The 18,707-nt window shown below is 42.3% G+C and overlaps 2 protein-coding genes across 2 annotated transcripts; one reads left to right on the forward strand and one right to left on the reverse strand.

Moving 5' to 3' along the window:
• Positions 1 to 42: 42 nt before the first annotated feature.
• Positions 43 to 3,255, forward strand: ATP5MK (ATP synthase membrane subunit k). Its single transcript, XM_056351475.1, has 4 exons — positions 43 to 179; positions 1,973 to 2,070; positions 2,164 to 2,259; positions 3,130 to 3,255. The coding sequence occupies exons 2-3, from the start codon at positions 1,984 to 1,986 to the stop codon at positions 2,254 to 2,256; spliced, it is 180 nt and encodes a 59-aa protein (XP_056207450.1). The 5' UTR covers positions 43 to 179; positions 1,973 to 1,983; the 3' UTR covers positions 2,257 to 2,259; positions 3,130 to 3,255.
• A 1,205-nt stretch (positions 3,256 to 4,460) lies between these two features.
• Positions 4,461 to 18,413, reverse strand: TAF5 (TATA-box binding protein associated factor 5). The gene is made up of 11 exons (XM_056351463.1): positions 17,828 to 18,413; positions 16,331 to 16,571; positions 14,858 to 15,173; positions 14,020 to 14,183; positions 13,436 to 13,571; positions 12,640 to 12,760; positions 11,568 to 11,697; positions 10,350 to 10,514; positions 9,293 to 9,470; positions 8,956 to 9,133; positions 4,461 to 6,346 (listed from the first exon to the last, which is right to left on the reverse strand). Exons 1-11 carry the CDS (start codon positions 18,342 to 18,344, stop codon positions 6,129 to 6,131), a joined length of 2,364 nt encoding a protein of 787 aa, XP_056207438.1. The 5' UTR covers positions 18,345 to 18,413; the 3' UTR covers positions 4,461 to 6,128.
• Between the last annotated feature and the right edge of the window lie 294 nt (positions 18,414 to 18,707).

The following is an 18,707-nucleotide window of genomic DNA, read 5'->3' on the forward strand; positions in this document are numbered from 1 at the left end:
GGAAAGGGCAAGCGGAAGTGGCGGGGCCGCTTCTCAGCCAACCAGGCGGGAGGGGGCGCACTCGCGGCCTGGGGGCCGCAGCCAATCCGCGGGGCCCGTGCGCGGCGCTGGGCGGCCGCCATTTTGTGGGAGGGCGCGGGCGAAGGGCAGAGCGCGGCGGCGGGACGGTGGCGGCTGAGGTACCTCTGGGCGCCCGCGGGGACGGTGCCGGCGCGGCTGCGGGCCCTTGTCCGCGCCTCCTCCTGTAGGGCAGCGCCGCTGGGCGGGAAGGTGGCCTCGCTGCGGCGCCGAGCCGCGGCTCTCCTCCGGGGCGCCCGCGACCTTCAGCCTCCGCGTCGCTCCGCTCCGGGTACCCGGTGCCGCCGCGTCCCTGTCCCCCGACGCGAGCTGAGGCGAGGGAGCGCCGGGGTCGCGGCTGTCGGCGCCAGCCAGATGGGCCCGTCGTGTGTGCAGGGCTCGGGCGAGCGCCGGTGGCGGGGCAGCCGGTGGGGCAGGCCGGCCTCGGCAGGGCGCAGCGACGCCGCTCAAGGTTTTTGCATCGGTCAGGCGTCACAAAAGATGGCCTTGGCTTTCTAAGTCACGTATGGCAAATGTTCAGGGGGGTTGTTTCATTAAGATTTTTTGCTATATTACATAGTCAGTTCAGCTACAGGCACGATTATGCTCTGGGGATACATTACTGGATTGCGTTTGCCTAGGAGCTGTGTTAATGAATGCAGCACATGCTGTAGCAGTTTCATGTATTCCTCCTCTTCAGGGGTACTGGTTGCTACAGCATCTGCCTGGTTTGGTAGGTAACCATGTTGGATACTTGCTTCTTCGCGGGTGAGTTACAAGACAAATAACAGATGTTTGTCTTAAATGTAAAACCTTATTAAACATACCCCCCCCTCATATCTCTAAACATTAAGAGGGAAACCCCTTTTATTGTAAGGGTGATCGAACACTGGAACAGGTTCCCCAGAGTGGTTGTGGAGTCTCCATCTCTGAAGATACAAAAAACAGACTGGACATGTTCCTGAGTGACCTGCTGTAGCTGCCCCAGCTTTGAGCAGGTTGGATTTGGACGATGCAATCTCCGGAGGTGCCAATCTGAACCATTCAGTGAATCTGCAAGTGTGCTGCTGTGGCCATGCCAGGCTTTTGTATTAATGAACTTTATAGATCTGAAACTTTTGTCCAGACACAGACAAAATGCAAAAGTGTGCCTTCATGTAATTAGCATTTTCGTTGTTTGTGTGAAAACACTTCTGAGGCTTTGTAGCTGGCTCAAGCCCTTGCTGGTGTAGCTGAAAAATAACTGGGGAAAAAAAAAGTATTGTTTTAATCTAGACCTGTGAATGCTAGGGTGGACAAGTAAGATGCAATAGAAGTGTGCAGCTGACAACAGGACAGTTCACGTATAACAATGCTTACACTTTAATATGGTGTAAAAGTTGTAAAGGGGCATTTAGTCACAAAACAGTGTAGTGGTCTAGTCTAAATCTTATTACCAAGTTTTTGAGTATGTAATTGAAGCTGTTTCTTAGCTGAACTAGTGAAGATTTATCTTAATTATGCATTTCAGATTCCTGAACCACTGGTAGAAATTTGTCTGTGTTGAACAGTTGTGTAGGTGCAGCCCTGGCAGGTCTCCTCTTTATAAGTGCTTTGAGGAATTTTCACTTCTATCATCATCCTGCCTTTTTTTTTTTTCTTCATGTTTAAACTTGGTTGAATGAACTCTGAAAATTATAAATGGTCTTCCCTTCAGAACCCCTAATTTGCTTATCTGCTCTTCTGTCACCTGTTTGGTACCTTAAGATACAGTGCTCTGAATGTGCCTGCTCCTTTTGTATATCCACTGTCTGTTGAATGTCCTGAAAGCAGATTTAATAGCTGACAATGGAATGTAGTTCAATGTAGACATTAGGTTGATCTTCCTATTGATACTGTCCAACTGACTAAATTCGTTACCTGCATTGCTTGTTAGGACAAGCAGCCATGGCTGGCCATGACTCAGGAACTCAACACCAGTTCACTGGATTTCAGAAGTACTTCAATTCCTATACCATCACAGGCAGGAGGAATGTACGTATTACATATATTAACTTTTGCATTCTGGTATAATGGTATTTTCTGGGTTTTAGACTGAAGCTACAACTTAACTTTTATGTTTTCCAGTATGTAATAGCAACTTACACAAGTATTGCAATGCTCGTCTTGTATTTCAAGCTCAGACCTAAAAAGAAAACTCCTGCTGTGACAGATAAGTAAATGGTAAGTGTCTCATGTTCTTCCAGGACCAAAATGCCTCAATGCCAGCTCCGGAATAAAGTGACAAAGGGCAAGTTTCTAATAACACAATGTAATAGAGAGCGAAAGAAACACAGGCATGTGAACTTCATATTTATAGGGTTAAACCTCAACTAAACTATAACATCAGCTTATTTGGGGACAGTGTGAGTGAAGTAAGTTGTTAAATGGGGATGCAGAAAGTATGGGATACCGGTATTCTTTTTGTTCTTCTGACATGGTAAATGGGACTAGGGACAGCATGCAGGGAGGAAGGGTAAGCAAGGAAGGAGGAATGGAAGGATGTTGCGGCTGCGTATATCAAGCTTTGCCTACAGCTGTAAGGTGCCTCTGTTCTGCCCTTTTGCTGTGAAGTAGGGATAGCTTGCTTTGTTACTGAAATAATAATGTAGTACTTGAGGACTTAGTTGTATTGGAGAATTCTAAGCAGAGATTAGTGCAGTAAGTTAAAAGCTTCCTTTGAACAGAGTAAAGGAGCACCATACTGTGGAACCGTATATATTGCACACCTGATTATGCAAGGCCCATATTTGACTTGCTCTTGTATAGCAACAAGCAAGTACTACAAAATTCTGGAGTCACTTTCAAATACAAAATTTCCACTGAAATGGCATTTTGAAAAAACCGACAGGCTGTCCTTGTGGTCTTCAAAAAGGGGTAGAAAACAATAAGCTTGAGCATCATTGTGTGTTAAAACACACGTGAGTCACTTCTTCCTGGGTGTGCTGAAATTTGCCTGTTTGTAACTGAAATTGATTGGGCTTAGGGAAGGGGGATGCTGATTAACTAGTACCACTGTGCAAGACTTGCTATGTTTGATCTCTCTTCTTTTAGCAGGTTGCTGGCATGTCGGAACCCCCAATCTGTGTCAATGTAATGCAAGCTGACCTGTTGTGGCTAATAAAATATAATTAATTACTTGTTTTATTGGAAATATGAAATGGTGCAAAAAAGCATAAATGGCGCTTCTCTTTTTTTCCTCTGTCAAAAATAAGTTACTTGTGGAGATGGAGTGGCTGATGCCTGTCATTACTATCTTAACGCTTCTGGTGTTAAAACACATCCTAAAGTGTTCTGAGCACCTGGTAGTAACCTAGGAAGGACATCAGCAGCGTGACCATAGTACCGGCACGGAGCTTACGGCTGATCAGAGCATTTCCACACTTCTATGTTAGTGGGTAACAGTAACCTTACATGGTTTGCAGTTACCTGATTTCTGCCATTTTTTGCATTCCAAGCTAGAGCTTACATGGAAACCATAACTTCACTTGTTATTAATACAATGCAGATTGCAGCTTCTGCCTCAGTGGTCTGTATTTTGTATAGAACTTGTTTTATTTGATGGAATACCTCCTGAAATAGACTGACCAAATTAGGGTATTTGAGGTTTGTTGTTTTTTAACTGGCCTTTCTTGCAGAGGTAACTGCCAGAAAGAAAATGGCTTGCTTTGCTGATGTTCTCGTAACTCTGCATGTTCATAAGCAGTAACTTCAGTAGTTCAGTGCTTATTTTTCCTGAAGACAGCCTTTTAAACAATGAGGTGTTCCTACCTCTGTTAAGATAGATGCAGCCCCTGCCCAACCCTGAAACTTGCCTATCACATTTTTCCACAGCGTCTTTCTAGCACAGTTAAAACTTGGTACCTTCTTTACATGTTACATTAGTGTTCATGTGTGAATGTGAGTCTCTGGCACTGAGCATCTTGGAAGGGTGTCAGCACCAGGGGCTGAACTTGAGACTTCTGACACAAAAGCATGCAAGTATACTTCTCAAACTGAGGGCAGTAGGCATTGTTGCTGGAAAAAATGAGAAATTACAGGGTCTCTGTGCTCTCTCCCTCTAGAGCATGTATTAAAGGCATCTGTACATGCTCAACCTCCTGAATAAATGTAATTATCTTCTTCTATGAGTGAGTTTGTATGAATGGCCTTGCCTGTATAGAACTTTCCAGATGATTAATGGCTTTTTTAACAGTTTAATAGATCTGGTTAGCTAGGACCCATCACTTTTACTGTTAGAATGAGATTTACCTGAAAAGGTTAGTCATCAACTTAACTGTTCTGAATTTGTTCCTCCTAGCAGTGTCAACAGTTACAAGCACTGCTGTTGCTTCCATTGCAGCCATCAAGGGAAGAAAATACCTTCATGTAACACAAACACAAACTGTGGTTTTAGTATTTATTATAATATCAAAAGTATAAAACTGTACAAAATACAAAGGCAGAATGTGGCAGTGTTTTCTCTAAACCATCAAACCTGTACATGCTTTGTTTTAGGTAACCTGGTTTATTCACCTTAATTTTATTTAAATCCAAATGGTCATACCAAGAACTAGGACATTTTGTTGAGGTATCATTACACACAAAAAAATCCATAATAACTAAGTTTTAACCTTTTTTTTTTTTAAAGAAAATTTCCAGGTGAGCTTCCTAATAAATTTTTCACCCCTTATTTTGATGTAGAATGTCTGTAATATATCTTTACTCCAGGGATAAGAGAAGAAATACTTTTCCATTTACCTTAGTAATGTCAAGGGTTATTTTCACTAGAAAGCCAGCAAGTTATTCAAGTGTCCAAGCCCTTACTGGAAAGTAATGAGGACCACAAAACAGATTTCCCTGTATATATTTAAAAAAAAAACAAAAAAAAAAAACAACAAAAAAACCCAAACCACAGCAAACTAGGCCTGCCCTTTGGTGGTGGTTTCAGTTCAAAGACCCAGAAAGAAGTTACACTTCCCAGCATTTTGCATGTTTTACTCTCCCTTAGAAATAAAGCACTGAGCTTTATTGGTTGTCCAGGAGGACTTCCTGGAGTACAGCGGGTTTATGGGTGGAAATTCTTCCTTCAGCAGACAAGCTGGCCTTTCAAAAGCAAATTAATAATACACTTAGGACTGATTAATCCTTTTACGCTGCAATAACATTTCAATTTCTTGGCTAGTACATTTTCATATATTAAACCTTATACAGAAAGGACAGGTTTTTAAAGTTTTTTAGATCTAATAAAACGTAAAAGGGTTTAAGTCCAACTTTTTAATAATGGGTATTTCAGTTGTGCCTTAGTCATTTTCGCGCCCACACACACACACCCTTTTTTTTTCATACAATAAAGTATGAAAGTAAATAAACTTCACATTGCACTTCTGGTTGCTTATCACAGTTAATAGCATTGGCTACCTGTGAAAACAGCAAGTTCTGCCTTTTTGATACCTCAAAAGAGCACAGGAGTTTGAAATCTTTTCAGGACTTGGTACTCTGATGCATAAAACCCAAACATGTAACTTAGCAGCAGTTCCCCACAAGCCTCTGCCTGTAGGACCTGCTCTCTCAATGCCCTCTTTGTTGCTGATACTCTCACCATAACTGTTGCCCAGCCAAGGCTACAGTGAATTAAACTACATTCTTCTTTTCTGAAACTCAACAGTTTTTGCTTGTGTTTGAGATTGATCAAACATTTGTTAACCATAAATTAAGTGCTTTAAAAAAAAACAATCATTTGAGAACATATACCAAGGCTGTTAACTTTCCACAAGTTTCAGCAGAGCTCAATAGCATCTCTGAGAGGAGACAGCCATTTTCATATACATATGTATATATATTTTTTATCAAAAGCACCATGAACAATTCCTTCTTTTACAGCCATGATGTCTTGTCATTCAAACTGTGGATAAATCTGAAATAGTAGAACTGAGAAATGCCGGTTGCATTAGTCTACACAGTTTTGTTTTCCCTGCAACGGACTAGTTGCCTGTACAGACATTCCTCCTCGTCTCACATCTGAAGGTCACCACTGCAATGACTTGGCACAGTCAGTCTTGCGGCTTCCTGATTTACTGTGAACTGTAGGCTCCTGCAGCCAGCAGCAAGTTTCTGCGTGTAAAATGGAGGTGTACAACTGGGGTGGATTTGGTCATGTATGTACCTAGTAACAAGTCCTGTGAATTTTCAGGCAAGTTTATGTGTCCAGTGGCTGTTGTAAAGTCATCGGTTTCTAAATCTTCAAATGCCTTCACAGCATCCCACAGACGAACTGTGTTATCCATTGAACCTAAAAAGAACAACAGTTAAAAGTCTTATATTCATAACAAAGGTATATTAAAAAGTTACTGGGGAGCAAGTTAACAAACTAAAGCTCAAAAAGCAGGTTTGCTTATCACTGTACACTTATGCCCTCATCCTGCAAGGAAGCAGACTTTAATGAGCCTCTCATATACTGAATGCACACATAAAAGTTCCCAGGATTTCAGTTTTCGTGTGATGTAACCTGAACGTCCTGTGGATAAAGCACAAACAACTACTTTCAAAACACAAGGGTATGGATCATGTCACCTAGCACTGAAAAAGTAGGACCATCCTGTGGGCTAGTGTCGCAGCACTCTCCAAACTAGGCAGCTGCAACAAGGTCTTTTGCTCTCAACGACTTAACAGAACCAGCCACAGCTGCACCTGGTCTACATCGGCCAACCCACCGCCCCTGAAGCCAGCCCACAGCTGTGTATTATCAATGCTAATTAACCCAGCTGCATTCCTCTACAATTCCCCTCCCACCCACCCCCTCTTTTTTTTTTTTTTAACATTTCATATCTTATGTTTCTAACAATCATTACAACCTTTTTACAAATAAACTTTTCATATAGTCCGGACAACTTGTCCCTAAACTCATATACATATTCCTTCACTTTTAGCTTGGGCTTTTCATCTACTGCAGGTAGATCACATTTCTTCTTATCTGCTTTTTTGGCATCTGGGATTTTGTTTTCTTCAGAGGGGGGTTCTGATGAACTTATAGTGCCTTGTCCTTTCACCTCTTGGGTCACACTTGACAGTAAGCTGAGTGAACTTTCAGCAGCAGCAGATCTAGAATACAGCACTAACACATCATTCTGTGTCCTGAAAAACTTAACATCTTTGTGGTCACCCATTTCTTCTTCAACTGGAGACACCTTCAACAAGCACAAACACCGGCAAGACTACTACCAGGCAGAGCAGCAGCCGCAACTGCGGGAGCTACCCATGGCACCACACTGCTCCCGCACCTTCCCCCGGCACAGCCATCATCACTGGCTGGCCGAACCCGCTCTGGACCCGCCGCCACTGTGGCTGCTGCCACATCTGGCCGTGTACTCTGCCACTATTGCCCATTGCCCTCAGTCTCTTAACTCCACAGCAGTCAGGCTTCCTTCTTTTTAATCCCAATGGCTCACCTTTACCAGTGTCTGATCCAGATCTCCAGGCTCTTCCCACCTATCTCAACGTGATCTGGACTGCAGGCTATTCCCACCTGTCTCTGCTTCATTGGGCGCTGCCGTCACCGTTCAAAACTTCAAACATCCCTTGGCACAGCCATCACCGCTGTCACCACTCATTACACTTAGTCTCATAATCTGAAGGGCCTCACACAGGACACCAGTTGTTGCAGCACTCTCAAAACTAGCCAGCTGCAACAAGGTCTTTTACCATCACATACCGAAATACTCTTCATGCCAGTCCCTCTGCGGCCTTCTCCTTGTTCCTCTTCAAGTCTTCATTGGCTGTTCAACCTCTTAACAGAACCAGCCACAGCTGCACCTTGTCTGCATTGGCCAACCCACCACCCCTGAAGCCAGCCCACAGCTGTATATTGTCAATGTTAATTAACCCAGCTCCATCCCTCTACAGGCTAGAAGCCAGTTTCAGGAAGTGTTTATGATTCCAGGTTGCATAATATCAGTTTCTTTGCTGATTCAGGGAAGATTGCAGAATTTTGCAAGCCCAGTAGCCTGTGCTTTAACTGGAGCACTAGCAGATAAGTTTAGGTAACCACCAAGCACCTGTATCTTGTCAGTTAGCTTTCACTCCTGCAGTAGTGGCTCACCAGGAATTATCACTGCACTCATTCAGGAACATGCTACTACATAAAACTAAAATATTCCTAACCTCATTTCATAAGGAAATTACCCTGATATAATTACAGCATCTGTCCATCATTTCTTCTGTCAGTAACTTGAACTTGTTGCCTAATTTCAACCAGTTAACAGAACAAGTTTTGGGTTCATTAAGTTCCTATACATTTTAAGAAAACTATTCATTAAACACGGGGAGACAAAGTTTTGCACCTCCATGAAGGGAAAACTGGCAAAGGATCTCTGCTATATTAGACAGCAGAGAATCCATGAGGACAGACAGGAAAAATAAGCAGGCTTCACAAGTTCTGTTGCTTATAGACCTGACTGTCAATATTACATGCACATTTCAATAAATCTACCATGAATAGTAAGGGTGTAGATAACATCTTCTTTTGTATCACTGCCTCTCTTTTCTTTTGAGCCCTCCTGCGTGTCACACTCCCTTTCCAGTATCCTGCACCCTCTAGTCCAGCCACTTTGTCTGCCCTAAAGTTACTTCTAACTTCAGATTCCCCCCCCGCCAACAGTGTACACAATCCCAACCTTCACTGTTGTCTAACTGCATAACACCTTTCCTTCAGTTCCTGGAAGAGCGAGGGGTCATACTTCACAGTCCAGCGAAGTACTCTCTTTGTACCAGCAGTTTTAAGTTGCTATTTTGGCTAAGCAAATGATTCTACTTTGTCTTCCTCAATTTAAAGAGCCAATTACATCATTCTCCTTCAGACTTACAGAACACAACAGAAACGTCACTTTTTCCAGTGGCTTTTACCTGATGCTAGAATCTCCCCATCTCTACTGAATCTGAGTGCGTAGATAGTGTCAGTGTGCCCCTTCAATTCTCCAACCATCAAGCCATGTCCAATATCCCACAGCAGAACTCTTCCATCTGTTGCTCCAGTAGCCAGGAATCGTCCATTAGGAGAAAATGCCAGTGAATGGATTGGTCCCTAAAAGAGACATTTGCAGGGAGAGGGACACACAACCAAAAAAGTTAATTAAGTCTAATCACATTCAGTCAGCCAAGCTGTATTTGTTCTGAACACTGCTCTTCAGATTCTCGTCACAAAAATAAAATCACCTTCACACTGCGAGTGATATGCCTTTACCTTATGTCCAGTGAATATTCTTACACAATTCCCATTCAGAACATCCCAGAGCCGTATAGTCCTGTCTGCTGAGCCTGTGGCAATATAGTTGGAGTTTGGATGAAATCGGGTACACGTCACATCAGCAAGATGGCCAGCAAATATCCGTAAAGGCTGGTAGTGATCTGTTGCCCACAGACTGAAAATAAAAGTTTTATTAATAAAAAGAACCCTAATGAAGTTCAGCATCTGCTACTGTTGGAACAGGTCCAGAGAAGGGCCACAAAACCAATCAAAGGGCTGGAGCACCTCTCCTATGAAGACTGAGAGAGTTGGGGTTGTTAAACCTCAGAGTTGCCTTCCAGCGCCTAGAAGTGGCTTATGAAAAAGATGGGGACAAACTTTTTAGCAGGGCCTGTAGGGATAGGACAAAATGTAATGATTTTAAACTCGAAGAGGGTAGATTTATACCAGATAGGAATCCAGGAGGAATTTATTTCTTTTACAGTAAGGGTGGTGAAACACTGGAACAGGTTGCCCAGAGAGGTGGTAGACGCCCCACCCCTGGAAACATTCAAGGCCTGGTTGCATGGGGCTCTGGTCTAGCTGAAGACATCTCTGCTTACTGCAAGGAGGCTGAACTAGATGACCTTTAAAGGTCCCTTCCAACTCACACTATTCTATGATCTGCTGCACAATGAGGAATAAAATTAAGTAATTATGCAGTGGTTTCCTAATGGTCAGTTTATGGAATTAACAGGATCTGTTTTGGAAAAGTATACTTTTTCAGAAGGGAGAAATAATTAACATTCTGCCAAGTTGTTAAAAAACTGGAAGAGAATACTTCTAATCAGATGGTCACATAAGAGGACACCATTTCTTTAGTTGTCAGATAATCTGATGTGTGTTGAAAAGTAAAAAACCCACTACATAAACACATGTGTTCAGTATTTTAATGAACATGAAATAAATTTTATTTCCAGTAATAGGATTGGTTAGAGTATATCAGCTAATCACTTTCAGAGTTAATCCACCACAAATTGACTCAGACAAGCAAAAAATCCATCCAGTTTCTTACCGAGCCACTCTGTCATGTCCCCCTGACACAAAGTAATAACCATAAGGAGAGAATTGTGTATCCCATACTGGATAGTTGTGTCCTTTATATCCCACCAAACATGTGAATGTTTGGAGACTCCACAATCTGACAGTGCCATCCTCAGAACAGGACAACAGATAGTTCCTGTCACAGGAGAAAATACAACATATTACATATTGAACTTACATGTGGACTGTATAACCATTGAGACATCTATGATAAGAAAAACTGTTCACTGAGCAGCATCTGTTTAGCACATCACATGTAAGTCACCGTTTTAGTGGAGTAAACAACAATAAGCAATTCCAGCACAGAATCCAGTCCTAACCCCTTATGCAAAAAAGAGAGATGATTGGATGTTGATGACTAATTCTGCTGACACAGCAATACTGAGAAGAGGAAAAAAAATACTAAAAACCCCTTAGAGCAGGCTTTTACTCAGGAATTCCAGTTATATGAAAAAAATTACTAGTAAACTGCTATGCTATGTTATTAAAAAACAAATCTTTTAGTATAACTAAAAAAATTTCAGGATTTATTGAAAGAGAATTCATATCATGTTCACAGTCTCAATTCATAATTTAGAGACTATATTTATGTTCCACACAGAGTTTACTTCTCAGCTGTGTTTCTGTGATCACTGTTTCCTGACTAGACACATGCAAAAGCAAAACTTTAGACATTTAAACCTCCTTTCTACTGTCTAGGCTTTCAAAATTACATAATGGTTTTAAATGTCTTATTTTAAAGATACTATTCCATATGTTTTGGAAATAAAAGTCTCAACAGAATATGAGAAACCTGAAGTCCAATAATATGCCACTCAGCCTGGTTTTATGTTTTGCAGCGCTGTAAGTGAAATCAATGCTGCAGTATTTTTCGCCCCTACAATCCAGTTAGTTAAACCCCAGCTTAAACTACAGTTTGAAAAAAAGCTGTTCTATTTTGCCATATAAGACCTGAACCTCAAAAAAGGTGCTGGCATCCTCAGCTCCAGTTGATTTCAGTAATAGCTGACAGTATTCAACACCCATAGCATCAAGGGCACTTACATTTGTACACAGTTTCCTACAAGCTGCATAAAAAAGAATTGCTTTAACCTTCTGGAAAAAGCTGCATTAAGAACATGTTTGTGCTCAGTAGCATATAATTAAAACTCAAAACAAGCAAACTAGTTAGCTCGTAAACTTGTTTTACCTATCAGGACTGAAGCTGGTGCCATAGACAGGTCCACTGTGACCATATAAAATCTTCAACTCACTTGCTGTTTTTTCATCCATGATCCTCTCCAAGACATCGTCCGATTCTTTGTCGATGAGACTGAGATCTGCAATATTTCACAGTTCATGTACCATAACAATTATCAGGAGTTCAAAGATAAATGCCACGAACAGGAAAACAATATTGTCTCTAAAAGAGGCAAGTACGATGTGAACACGACAAAGTACCTGGGAACTGGTAAGTTTGAAATATACAATGGCATTTAAAATATTTTTTACCATCATAAAAGTGGAAAATAATGCTTTGTATAAATTATCATTTTCTTAGGTCTTCACTGATACACGTTATTTTTCATACATATATTTTTCAGCCTCCAAACACAACATCATCTTCGTGACAGAGATGCCAAATTTACATGCCTTTTTCAAGGAAGTTAATATGCCACAAACACGCTTTGCAGGCATGTTTTGACAGCTGCACACTACATACAACTTAAGTCTGTAGGCTACTATTCACTGAACGTCATGACCACATCTCAGTTAAATATCAAGATTAAGAAACATTTGCATGGTATCTAGCTTCAACCGCAACATATTGTCCCATAGCTCAACACCTACACAAATTCATGGAAACCAGGCTTCTTTAATTCTGCTGTTTATGTAAGATTCTCCTCCACCCTCCTCCAAGTTCCCTCCTACAACTTCCCCCAGAGTATCTCTAGTCTCTCCCCTAAATCACCTAAACCCAATTGTCTACTACACCCTGTAGTTACCATCCAGTTAAGCAGCAAGATGGCTTAGCAAGTTCTAAGCTCTGTGGACTGACCATCTCACAGCAGGTGTACACAACAATTTCTCATTCCTTTAAAAATGTTTTAATGGCAGTATATAAGATGCGATGATACATCTGTACACAAACTGTTTCTTCAAAGTCAAAGCATCTAACCACTAAATACAACTCTCCTGCCACAGACATCTTTCTCTGTTCACAAAAAACACAGCTGTCACAAGTAATGCATGCTCATATTAAGTGATATTGTCTTAATTACCTGCTGCTGTTTTCACACTACGTAGCTTTTTCGGAGTCACAGACCACACTCTGACAGTAGAGTCAGCAAAGCCTCCTACAATCATGCTGGAGTCATCTGTAATATCCACTGCAGTCAGACCCTACACACAAAATACCCACTTGTATTGTCTGTATCTTTTGTGATGCATTTCAAATATTACAAAGTCCTAAGCACTAATAAGAAAATAAATTTGACTTATTTACAACATAAGTGGGAATTTTTCTAGGATAGACATAGAATCATTTAGGTTGGAAAAGACCTCTGAGGCCATCAAGTCCAACCGTTAACCCAGGACTGCGAAGTCCATCACTAAACCACGTCCCTAAGCACTACATCTATGTGTTTTTTAAATACCTCCAGGGATGGTGATTCCACCATCTCCCTGGGCGGACACAAACACACAGAAATTCTTACACCATTAAAAATAAAGCTGTATAAATGAAGCACAGTCAATACTGACTAAACAGTACCGTTTTCCAGTTTTGCACTGAAACACATTTACTGCATTCTGTAGAATACACTGAGGGCCCCACAGGAAAAGAAAAAGAAGGAATTATAGCAAAATCAGAGCAAAACAAAGGAACATGGAAATTATGTAGTTTAAGAAGTCTTTAAAGAGAATTTTGAACATTTTGGAACAAACTTTGCAATGCTTATTCCAATTACTCCAATAACCCTTCTCTGCCAATGCTGTTAAGTCTTCTTTCTTTATTAAGAGTGATGTTTACAATTTTTGATTCCCTTTTCCTAATCACCCAAACTCTTTTTTACCAACCTGGTAAGCATTAAGGAACGTGTAGAAACAGATGGAGGGCAGACACTCTGGGCCAAGACGCACACGCCTTGCAGCTTCCTTCATATTCATTACTTTATCCAGTTTGTCAGAGTCTTTCAGTTCAGGCAGAGGAATTCTACAAGAAGCATGTGTTTTTACAGACTAAAAGCACCATCCATACTGTTTATCTCAACAAAGCAAGCAAAACCTTTGCATGCAAACCTATGCCTCAAATATTCAAATGTGAAACAAGAATTAGAAAAAAATTAAAGACTATGTAGAAGATTAAGTGATGAGAATAAGAGCCAGTAGCTTTAAAGCAGTGGAACAAGGTAAATTAATATGACGTGGAAAGATTAGTGGGTAACTGAGTCAAAATTTTATCAAGGGAAACACAGACTGACTAGAAGGGCAAAGACAGGGTTATATGCTAAGCTTTCCATTACCTCCCTTGGAAGTCTGACAACTAAAGCTGTGTACAGCTGAACTGGCCAAAACGTTAAGAATGTCACATGAACAGCAATGCAGATTTGGCATGACAATACTGGATTTAACGAGACCTCTACACACTGTTCCCTTGGTACCTGTTTTGGGGAGGAGCATTAGGGTCTTGTTTTTTACTTTTTGACCCTACACTATCTTTCCTAGGTTTTTTCTTCTTTGGCTTTCCTTCCTCATTTTCTCCTTCTTCATCTTCATCATCCAAAGGCACATCAAACTCTGGTTCCTTCAGTAAGCCAAAGAAAACCTGCAAGCCAATAAAATACACAAGCCAAAATAGTATTTGCTGTTCTTCCTGAAAACTAATTTTTTAAATGGAAACTTTTCAATGTAATAGTCTGAGCAACAGAGCTGCCGCTTTAAAACTGCTATGTTTAATATTACCACATACATTGCTGGTAAGCCCGTAACAAGTGTAGTACACATTCTGCTGTTCTCCCCAGCAATTGATCTGGACAACTGTAAGTTCTCCCACCATCTCTTAGCACCTCCTTAAAGCAGAACCCCTACAGCTTACATAACTTATGTGTATAATGGTGCAGTACCACACTGTCAAGATCTACACAAACAGCCCTCGCAGTAACTGGCAGTAAGAATTACATCTGTTTTACAAAAGACAAAGCCAAGCAGTCAAATGTCCATTTTAAAACCACAGAGCAATTCATGAGTGAGTTAAAGTTTAGTTCAGTGGATCAACTACAGGGTTGTCACTCAAAGGAGTTCAACAGTTTCTTCTACCAGACAGTGACACATCATCATCTCTCTACTCCTGCCAACAACCATTTGAACAGTTCTCTTCCTTTGTTCTGTTCATGCTGTCTTTTACGACCTCAAGTGACAACTGTCAGTCTACACTAATGTATCTTCCTGAAAAACGAGGTAGAATTGTTCAGTTACAGAAGTGCAACAATCTTTGCCTACCTTTGCTTTATTAGCCTCTCGTTTTGCCTCTCCAGCCAAGCTTCCAACCATAGCATCTATCTGTTGTTTACTGCGAGGCATTCCATCAAAGATGTCAATGTAAAGATGTTCCTGAACAATGTTCCAGATCTGATTGTTCTGCTTTTCCTGAAGATGCCTCTTCAAGAGCTGGTAAGAGTCACGTGAAATACGCAGCACAAACTTGCTTGTTCGGAAATCCAGCATGGTCTCGTTACCTTTCATATGTTCTTTTTTAGTTAAGCTAGATAACACACGCAGGTCATCCTGGTAATAGCACTCTTGATCCCCATGAAATCTATTGAAAATTTAAGATATGATAAAAGATTTATTACAAAAACATTATTTCTTAACTGCAACACTTACTTATGTTAACATGAAACATATATGCAATGACCTTTTAGAAGCTACTGACCACACATGGGATTAGTTTTCTGCTGAAATAAATTTCATCCTGGGGAAGATAAAAAGTGACTTACTGTATACAGTAAGAGCATTCAACAGTTAAAAAACAAGACAAAAAGAACACAGAACTGGAACCTGACAGAATTTCATACACCCAAAGGGTTCTCACCTGAAGTAAACAGTTACACTAACAAGCTAATTTACAGAAATAAACCCTTAATTTGTTGTATCATAAAGTACAGGGCATTTTTTAATTTAATTATGCAAGACTGCTTGGATGCATTTCTATCTGGTTCATATAATGAACATTCACATTTCACAGTGTATGTTTCTCGCTCTCTACTTGCATTATATAATAGCTAACATATATCTAGAGTTTCCCATTTTTACTCAAGCCATGTTACAAAATCATTGTGGCAAGTAATGTTTTAACTATTTACAGAACCATTTTTGCTGATCATATTGGAAGGTGACAAAATTATCCTCCTGAACTGAAATATTTCATAATTAGTTTGAACCCAGAAAATAAATTATATTTAATTTTCTTCTCAAATTATAAAGAAATGAAACATAGTAAGAGCACTACAAATTGTAGATTAGACCTAAATTAATTCCTTTAATCTCATCTGAAGAATTTCAATATATATGATATAACATTAGCAAATACTTACAGCACATATTACTTTGGCATCCCAGAGCAATTTTACAGTGCTAAAAAATGACCCCACAATCTTTCCCTAAAGAAGAAGCATTGATACTTTTGCAGCAAGGAGCCCATCAGCTCACCATAAGGACTATTTAAAATCTGCCTATTGACAGATAAAAGCATGTAGTCCGCGCATCTTTCTAACACAGGAGATTTGAAAAGGATTTAAGAACAGTTACTGTAATCCCTGGCACCATTACTTCAGATTCCAAATATCTTCAGCATTAGGGAAGAACAATAGTATGTACATATATATACACACACGCCTACAGTACTACGGTTGATAGATTTAATCAAAGTAGAAACACAACATAATGCAAATTCACAAATGAAAATTAAATTACCTTTCAAAAAAAGACTTTGCTTCACTCTCATGTTGATTGTAGACCAATTCCAAGTACATGTGTACAAAGAGAGGATAAAACAGCTGAGACAATTCTGCTCTATGACAGTCCAGGGAACACTCAATGAAGTGTTTTAATCCACTGTAGTATTCCTCATACAGCGTCGGGTCCCCCTGTTGGTTGTAGGCAGACAACACTGCACTCACATCTGGCTGATCTTCCACAACAACGCCTCTTTCAACTGCAAAAGCATTAGCATATAACAACAGCTTGCAAAACAGTCTTAAAAATCGAGCAAATATAAAATGGCTAACAACTCCAGCGGTAAGGTGAGGCACCTGAGCAAAACATGACCCCAAGTCTTGTCCTTGTTCAGCATTAAGTTTAAATGATAAAAATGAGAGGATGGTAGCCCATTATAGTCCAGCAGCCAATTCCTAGGACCTTTAGTCTTTTTTTTTGCACTTTCCCTGCCAACAGTTGCTTGTAAGGTATTTAACATAATGCCTAATTCAGCTAGGATGATCATCAGTGCATTAGAAAGTGTAAAGGAAGAAGCCACTAACATCTCCAAAATAAGTTATCTTTACCGCTAAGGCTAGAAACTCTTAAATGTGGAACAGAATCTTTCTAAGCCTGCAAGATATATCCAGCATAATTACTTTGTTTTCAGTAAAGAAGCAAAATTCATCAAGTTCAACAATTCATTAAGACCACTACACAACAGTAACAGGGCAGTGGCTTTTTGTCACTTGCTAATACTTCAAGAGCTTTGTTCTACATAACAGTCATTAAAAACTTTCATTGTTTTATCTTCCATATAAAAAGTTGTATCAGGTGATAGTAGCCACAAGCTGACTTTACCCTATACATTCACTGGAACTCAGACATATCCATTCATGATACTGTTCCATTAAAGCTGCCCCACAGAACACCTTAATTAAAAATACGTAAGATTCAAATTATACGAAGGACATTTCAAGTACCCAGCAACTCAGTCCAGAAACGTATAAAAGCCTCCTCTACAAACATCCTATGACTCTTTCTTCAAAATGCAGCCTGTACATCAGGCCTCTGTTCTCATCCCTGTGAGCACACCTTGGACCATCATCTCTAACTACAAAGAAAACGGAGCTATGCCGTTAACTGAGAAAGGACACAAAGCCAAGGGGAAGCACCTTTCTGACAGCGCTCCCTGTGAACACGCCAGGTACCCCACCTTTGGTCCGTTGCTCCAAGAGGGCCACCCCGAGGAGACTCCGATCTCTTCCCGAGTTGTGTGAGGGAATGACACCCAGGGGTCCCCCCAGCATGCCAGGGCACGCCCTCATCTGCCGTCCCAGGGAGGCACGACCCGACACCGACCCTTGCGCCCCGGTCACGGAGAGCCTCCGAGGCTGCGAGAGGCACAAGGGTCCCCCACGGCCAGGGGTCCCTCCGGGAGGGGGCGGCCTCTCGCCCTGGGCAGCGACCCCGCCATCCCCGCGAGGGCCTCACCTTTCCCCGGCGGCACCGCGGCGACCGCCGCCACCCCGGGGCTGGAAGACGCGACGGTGGCGACGGTGCCTCCTATCGGGATAGCGGCGGCGGCGGTGACCCGGCTGAGCAGCGCCTCGCCGCCAGCGGAGTCCGCATCGCCGCCCGGTCCCAAAAGCCCGGCGCCGGCGGGGCTGAGGGCAGCGGCACCGAGGTCATCTCCGAGCAGGCGGGCTTCGCGGCGCAGGATCTCCTCGGACTCGCGGAGGTTGCTGCGCCGCAGGAACTGCAGCACGGCCACCAGCGTCTGCCGGTCCAGCGCCGCCGGGGAGGTGGCCGGGCCCGCTGCCGCAGGCTTAGGGGGCGCCGCCTCCCCACCGCTCCCCGCCGCCTCCCCCTCAACCGCCGGGGCCGGGGGAGCGGCGGGAGCGGCGGCAGCAGCGACTGGAGGAGCAGCAGGAGGCTGCGGCGGCGTCCCCGCGTCAGGGTCCGGCTTTACCACTACAACCTCCGCCGGCTCCTCATGCAGTGCCGCCATCTTGCATCGCCCTCCATTCGCCGGCGGCAGGTAGTCACCGTCAGGCGCGGACGGCCTTGCGACAGTCAGAGCAAAGAGCGGGTACTGCTGCCGCTGCTTGCCTAAGTACTCGCGACTTCGTTTTGCGACGCCGACGCCGCCTGCAGCGCTTTACGGCAGCGGGGGTGGTACGGGTCTGGGGGAGTGATTGTGAGGTAGCCACTGTGCTGTGGGCGTCCTGGCACTACATAAGCATAATTTTAGGTAATGACTGTGCGGATAGGAACCGTGGAGCTTAGCAGTGCTTGCGGCGTGCGTGTGCGAGAAACCTCATTCAGAAATGGATCGATTTGGTGTTAATTAACTACCGGTGCTCTTGTTAGA

This window comes from Falco biarmicus, chromosome 9 (genome assembly GCF_023638135.1).
Source record: "Falco biarmicus isolate bFalBia1 chromosome 9, bFalBia1.pri, whole genome shotgun sequence".
In the NCBI taxonomy this organism is placed as follows: domain Eukaryota; kingdom Metazoa; phylum Chordata; class Aves; order Falconiformes; family Falconidae; genus Falco; species Falco biarmicus.

What these genes read in the sequence shown, in the direction of transcription:
- ATP5MK (XM_056351475.1), top strand. Translation starts at nt 1,984, where the DNA reads ATGGCTGGCCATGACTCAGGAACTCAACACCAGTTCACTGGATTTCAG. An exon ending in CCATCACAGGCAGGAGGAAT is followed by an intron (nt 2,071 to 2,163) that starts GTACGTATTACA and finishes TATGTTTTCCAG; the next exon opens with TATGTAATAGCAACTTACAC.
- TAF5 (XM_056351463.1), bottom strand. Translation starts at nt 18,344, where the DNA reads ATGGCGGCACTGCATGAGGAGCCGGCGGAGGTTGTAGTGGTAAAGCCG. An exon ending in AATGCTCCTCCCCAAAACAG is followed by an intron (nt 13,572 to 14,019) that starts GTACCAAGGGAA and finishes TGCTTCTTGTAG; the next exon opens with AATTCCTCTGCCTGAACTGA. An exon ending in TGGGGAGATTCTAGCATCAG is followed by an intron (nt 6,347 to 8,955) that starts GTAAAAGCCACT and finishes TGTTCTTTTTAG; the next exon opens with GTTCAATGGATAACACAGTT.